General features: G+C 46.6%; 1 protein-coding gene across 1 annotated transcript; it reads right to left on the reverse strand.

Annotated features, from left to right (window-relative positions):
* Positions 1 to 660: 660 nt before the first annotated feature.
* LOC139395743 (uncharacterized) lies at positions 661 to 6924 on the reverse strand. The gene is made up of 2 exons (XM_071143088.1): positions 6825 to 6924; positions 661 to 3602 (listed from the first exon to the last, which is right to left on the reverse strand). Exons 1-2 carry the CDS (start codon positions 6922 to 6924, stop codon positions 661 to 663), a joined length of 3042 nt encoding a protein of 1013 aa, XP_070999189.1.
* Between the last annotated feature and the right edge of the window lie 254 nt (positions 6925 to 7178).

Consider the following 7178-nt stretch of genomic DNA (forward strand, 5'->3'; position numbering starts at 1 on the left):
TTGACCTTATGGGCACCAAGATGATAACAAGTTGAGGTTGACCTTATGGGCACCAAGATGATAACAAGATGAGGTTGACCTTATGGGCACCAAGATGATAACAAGATGAGGTTGACCTTATGGACACCAAAATTATAACAAGATGAGGTTGACCTTATGGGCACCAAGATGATAACAATATAAGGTTGACCTTATGGACACCAAGATGATAACAAGATGAGGTTGACCTTATGGGCACCAAGATGATAACAAGATGAGGTTGACCTTAGGGGCACCAAGATGATAACAAGATGAGGTTGACCTTATGGGCACCAAGATGATAACAAGATGAGGTTGACCTTAGGGGCACCAAGATGATAACAAGACGAGGTTGACCTTATGGGCACCAAGATGATAACAAGATGAGGTTGACCTTATGGGCACCAAGATGATAACAAGATGAGGTTGACCTTATGGACACCAAGATGATAACAAGATGAGGTTGGCTTTATGGACACCAAGATGATAACAAGATGAGGTTGGCCTTATGGACACCAAGATGATAACAAGATGAGGTTGGCCTTATGGACACCAAGATGATAACAAGATGAGGTTGGCCTTATGGACACCAAGATAAAAACAAGATGAGGTTGGCCTGTTAAATAAAGAAACACACTGTATTCAACCAATCAGGTCTTTGAGGGAACATGAACTCTCCATTTTCAACAAGGTCTTGAAAAACCTCTTCATACTGCCCATATCTGCATCCCAGAATGTCTTCTCAAACTGAGGATGGTCATCATCGTCACCATCATCGTCACCATCACCATCACCATCCCCATGGTCATCGCCCTCATCATCAATGCTTCTCCTCATCATCCACATCATGTAATGGGGATCCCTCATCTCCTTCATCATGTCATGGTGACACCTCATTTCCCTCATCTTGTCACGGATTCCCCTCATCACGTCATGGCGGCGACTCATCATCATGGCTCCGTCACCGTCAGCGTGGCTTCTCCTGGCATGGTCTGTAAACGCTGACAGATTGAACTTGAAGTGAACTGGAATGTCCTCAGGGTCGATGTGTTTAAAGAGTTGCCTTCCATCTGCATGTGTCAACAGGTTCAGCATCTTCCTTCTCTTCTCCCATCTCTTCATTTCTTTACAATCTTCAGAGTCTAGATCCCTAAACTCAGCCGCATCGCACACAGAGCACAGAGCATTGACCCTGATCTGGCCCAAATCTAATGATCTACACTTGTCTTGCCTGTCATAGATAATGGTGAGAGAGAAGGGGATCCGAAATCCATCCTGGTAATTGATTTCATATATCATTGTAGATACCTCGTCATCTTGGGGTAGTTTGAAGCGGAACCCATTCTCCCACTGAACTCCCAGGATGTAGTTGATCATCAGCTCCATTACCTGGTCTTTGTCTCCCACCAGATAGATTGTCCTCCTGGTCCTGGAACTCTGCTCTCCAAACCCGAGCCTGGCTACTTCATCCACCGGCTGTATCGTTTCCATGGGGATCTCATAAACAGACGGCGAGCCAGGGTGCTTCAATTCACTCTTTTCTTTTACACCGTCAGCCAATCGTGTGGTCTTTGAGAGAGTGGCGATGACGACTGGTGAGCTCCACTTGCTGATTCCAGCTTCACCACAGTCGTATCTGACTCTCACTGTGTATTTTGTGAGGGACTGCAGTCCGGCGATGATGCAGACGTTGTCTTTGGAAGTCCTCTTCATCCACTCTGCATCCCCCTCACTCTCCTCTGTGGGCACCTCTTTGTGTTCTACCACATAGTTCTGAATCTTGACCCCTTGTCCAATCACAGACGGCGTTGGACAGCACACCATGAGCTCAGTGGAGTAGGCTTTGATTTCAGGCTTACTGGGAGGGCAGGAAGGCAAGGTTTTGATGATGTCACTAACCTCGCTGCCTGGACCAAGGCCGGCTGAACACACGGCTCTGTATTTGAACTTGTACCCTGTACTGAGAAGCAGTCCAGACACTGTGTAGGCTGCGTCAGATTCAGACGTCTTCTCGCTGCTCCATCCATCTTTCTCATTAATACAGTATTCTATCAGGTAGTGGGTGACGTCATGGGCTCCCCTATCAGGAGGGAGCAACTCCAACTCCACACTGTTGTGAGTTCTGTCACATGCTGTTGGCTTCTCAAGTTTAGATGGAGGTTCCCAATGCTCGTTTCTTATGGATCCATTCTCATAAAGGTAAATGCTGGCTCCTTCTTGTTCCTTGTTGGGAATGGAGGCCAAGAGGAAACGTGTTTGTGTGTCCTCTTTGTTAGCTTCGGCAAAATCTTTGAAAAGTCCAGCTTGCTTGTCCATGTCATCAAATACATTATCAGAATGGTACCATCTTGTCAGATCAGGTTTAACTGGAACTAAGGCTTGTGTGTTCTCAGAGCTTGGGGAATCCAAAGCTGACAAGACAGAGTCCTCACACCCCAGAGAGGTGAAAGTGAAACATACAACACGCTTCACCTTTGAGTTCAAAACCTCTTTGTCAAGTTCCTTCTTCGATGTGACTATCTTGGTGGAACACGTCTGACTGTAGTCCTCTGTAATCATGCTTAGGAATCGATCAACCACATTGATCTCTCTCTCAATGCGATCCATACATTCACTGAGGATGTTGCTGTTGAAACGGAACTCTTGCTGCTTTGTCAAGAATTCATACAACACCCTCTCTTCCTTTTCTCCCCCTCTAATAGACGGAAGGAGGTCTGCCAAAGTAGTCTTCAAATGCTCTGTGAAACACAGTTTTTTAAAGGTTTTCACTTTGGCATCAATTTCCTTGAAGTATTTTACTGGCTTGCTTCTCATTGCGTCGTTGCATCTCATCTCCAGCTCACTGAGGTCTTCCAGCACAGTCTGCCATTGGTCAACTAAGCTTCCACTGATCTGACAAACCATCTGGGTGGCGGTTGAGTCCAATTCTTTTAACGGAAGTAGATTCACTTGCACAGGAACCCCCTCACCTACCTTCTGAGGCAAGGTTTTGTAGGTGTCCATGGCATCTTGAAAAGATACAGGATTGTTTTCCAGGAGAACGTCCCCATGGAATCTACAAGAGAACTTGTCAGTTGTAGTTTCAGAAGTGTTCTTCTTGTCTAAATCACTCTCACCCCCAATAGAAACATAGGGAATGCTATTAAGCGTCACTTTAAAGCTTCCCTCAATGTCTTTACGGTCCTCGTCACTTGAGACCTCACGATCGAACACAAAGAAAGCATTTGCTCCGTAAAGTATACCTGTGACCACATGTGTAGCTATGCCTTCCCTAAAAACCTCCTTGTACTTAATGTGTTCCTGCCCAAGGTGGTTCATGGACAGTTGAGTGTTTTTCTTAGTAGTGGTGTAACAAAGTGTGACTCTCGCCTGATTCTGAGACTCTTTAACATCTTTCAAATACTTAGCTGATCCATCCACCTTAACCAGCCCTGCCAAACAGCTTGTTTTGAGAGAGCCGTTCACATTTAACACAGAGTATTTGTCAGCTGTAGAATCAGATGTGATGACTTTGAAGTCGGTGAAAGGCTCGTCTGTCGTAATGATGTCCCTTCCGAGTGCTTCCTCGTCCCACAGCGTCAGGCCTGTAATCAGAGGAGACAAACCAAACACTAACAGTTATTTTATTGTGTGTGGATCAAATCAAATCAAATCAAATTTTATTTGTCACATACACATGGTTAGCAGATGTTAATGCGAGTGTAGCGAAATGCTTGTGCTTCTAGTTCCGACATGCAGTAATAACAAGTAATCTAACTAACAATTCCAAACTACTGTCTTGTACACAGTGTAAGGGGATAAAGAATATGTACATAAGGATATATGAATGAGTGATGGTACAGAGCAGCATAGGCAAGATACAGTAGATGGTATCGGGTACAGTATGTACAAATGAGATGAGTATGTAAACAAAGTGGCATAGTATAGTATAAAGTGGCTAGTGATACATGTATTACATAAGGATACCGTCGATGATATAGAGTACAGTATATACGTATGCGTATGAGATGAATAATGTAGGGTAAGTAACATTTATATAAGGTAGCATTGTTTAAAGTGGCTAGTGATATATTTACATCATTTCCCATCAATTCCCATTATTAAAGTGGCTGGAGTTGAGTCAGTGTCAGTGTGTTGGCAGCAGCCACTCAGTGTTAGTGGTGGCTGTTTAACAGTCTGATGGCCTTGAGATAGAAGCTGTTTTTCAGTCTCTCGGTCCCAGCTTTGATGCACCTGTACTGACCTCGCCTTCTGGATGATAGCGGGGTGAACAGGCAGTGGCTCGGGTGGTTGATGTCCTTGATGATCTTTATGGCCTTCCTGTGACATCGGGTGGTGTAGGTGTCCTGGAGGGCAGGTAGTTTGCCCCCGGTGATGCGTTGTGCAGACCTCACTACCCTCTGGAGAGCCTTACGGTTGAGGGCGGTGCAGTTGCCATACCAGGCGGTGATACAGCCCGCCAGGATGCTCTCGATTGTGCATCTGTAGAAGTTTGTGAGTGCTTTTGGTGACAAGCCGAATTTCTTCAGCCTCCTGAGGTTGAAGAGGCGCTGCTGCGCCTTCTTCACGATGCTGTCTGTGTGAGTGGACCAATTCAGTTTGTCTGTGATGTGTATGCCGAGGAACTTAAAACTTGCTACCCTCTCCACTACTGTTCCATCGATGTGGATAGGGGGGTGTTCCCTCTGCTGTTTCCTGAAGTCCACAATCATCTCCTTAGTTTTGTTGACGTTGAGTGTGAGGTTGTTTTCCTGACACCACACTCCGAGGGCCCTCACCTCCTCCCTGTAGGCCGTCTCATCGTTGTTGGTAATCAAGCCTACCACTGTTGTGTCGTCCGCAAACTTGATGATTGAGTTGGAGGCGTGCGTGGCCACGCAGTCGTGGGTGAACAGGGAGTACAGGAGAGGGCTCAGAACGCAACCTTGTGGGGCCCCAGTGTTGAGGATCAGCGGGGAGGAGATGTTGTTGCCTACCCTCACCACCTGGGGGCGGCCCGTCAGGAAGTCCAGTACCCAGTTGCACAGGGCGGGGTCGAGACCCAGGGTCTCGAGCTTGATGACGAGCTTGGAGGGTACTATGGTGTTGAATGCCGAGCTGTAGTCGATGAACAGCATTCTCACATAGGTATTCCTCTTGTCCAGATGGGTTAGGGCAGTGTGCAGTGTGGTTGAGATTGCATCGTCTGTGGACCTATTTGGGCGGTAAGCAAATTGGAGTGGGTCTAGGGTGTCAGGTAGGGTGGAGGTGATATGGTCCTTGACTAGTCTCTCAAAGCACTTCATGATGACGGATGTGAGTGCTACGGGGCGGTAGTCATTTAGCTCAGTTACCTTAGCTTTCTTGGGAACAGGAACAATGGTGGCCCTCTTGAAGCATGTGGGAACAGCAGACTGGTATAGGGATTGATTGAATATGTCCGTAAACACACCGGCCAGCTGGTCTGCGCATGCTCTGAGGGCGCGGCTGGGGATGCCATCTGGGCCTGCAGCCTTGCGAGGGTTAACACGTTTAAATGTCTTACTCACCTCGGCTGCAGTGAAGGAGAGACCGCATGTTTTCGTTGCAGGCCGTGTCAGTGGCACTGTATTGTCCTCAAAGCGGGCAAAAAAGTTATTTAGTCTGCCTGGGAGCAAGACATCCTGGTCCGTGACTGGGCTGGGTTTCTTCCTGTAGTCCGTGATTGACTGTAGACCCTGCCACATGCCTCTTGTGTCTGAGCCGTTGAATTGAGATTCTACTTTGTCTCTGTACTGGCGCTTAGCTTGTTTGATAGCCTTGCGGAGGGAATAGCTGCACTGTTTGTATTCGGTCATGTTACCAGACACCTTGCCCTGATTAAAAGCAGTGGTTCGCGCTTTCAGTTTCACACGAATGCTGCCATCAATCCACGGTTTCTGGTTAGGGAATGTTTTAATCGTTGCTATGGGAACGACATCTTCAACGCACGTTCTAATGAACTCGCACACCGAATCAGCGTATTCGTCAATGTTGTTATCTGACGCAATATGAAACATCTCCCAGTCCACGTGATGGAAGCAGTCTTGGAGTGTGGAGTCAGCTTGGTCGGACCAGCGTTGGACAGACCTCAGCGTGGGAGCCTCTTGTTTTAGTTTCTGTCTGTAGGCAGGGATCAACAAAATGGAGTCGTGGTCAGCTTTTCCGAAAGGGGGGCGGGGCAGGGCCTTATATGCGTCGCGGAAGTTAGAGTAACAATGGTCCAAGGTCTTTCCTCCCCTGGTTGCGCAATCGATATGCTGATAAAATTTGGGGAGTCTTGTTTTCAGATTAGCCTTGTTAAAATCCCCAGCTACAATGAATGCAGCCTCCGGATAAATTGTTTCCAGTTTGCAGAGAGTTAAATAAAGTTCGTTCAGAGCCATCGATGTGTCTGCTTGGGGGGGGATATATACGGCTGTGATTATGATCGAAGAGAATTCTCTTGGTAGATAATGCGGTCTACATTTGATTGTGAGGAATTCTAAATCAGGTGAACAGAAGGATTTGAGTTCCTGTATGTTTCTTTCATCGCACCATGTCACGTTAGTCATAAGGCATACGCCCCCGCCCCTCTTTTTACCAGAAAGATGTTTTTTCCTGTCTGCGCGATGCGTGGAGAAACCTGTTGGCTGCACCGCTTCGGATTGCGTCTCTCCAGTAAGCCACGTTTCCGTGAAGCAAAGAACGTTACAGTCTCTGATGTCCCTCTGGAATATGTATGTATGTATGTATGTATGTATGTATGTATGTCTGACTGACTGACTGACTGGCTGACTGACTGACTGAGTAGTGAGCAAGCGTGCTACCTGGAATGAGGTGATCATTGCGACAGTCATACAGCATTCCCAGGGAGAAGGGCCGTCCCAGTGCTGCTAGAGTCAAAGTTTGGTTTGAGCAAGGATCCATAGTAGGAAGTCACTGGTGGTCAGAATAAAACAAACAGAATAACTTGATGCATCACTGGTAGTAAGAATAAAACAAACAGAATAACTTGATGCATCACTGGTAGTCAGAATAAAGCAAACAGAATAACTTGATGCAACACTGGTGGTCAGAATAAAGCAAACAGAATAACTTGATGCAACACTGGTGGTCAGAATAAAGCAAACAGAATAACTTGATGCATCACTGGTGGTCAGAATAAAACAAACATAATAACT

This window comes from Oncorhynchus clarkii, unplaced genomic scaffold (genome assembly GCF_045791955.1).
Source record: "Oncorhynchus clarkii lewisi isolate Uvic-CL-2024 unplaced genomic scaffold, UVic_Ocla_1.0 unplaced_contig_12859_pilon_pilon, whole genome shotgun sequence".
NCBI lineage: Eukaryota > Metazoa > Chordata > Actinopteri > Salmoniformes > Salmonidae > Oncorhynchus > Oncorhynchus clarkii.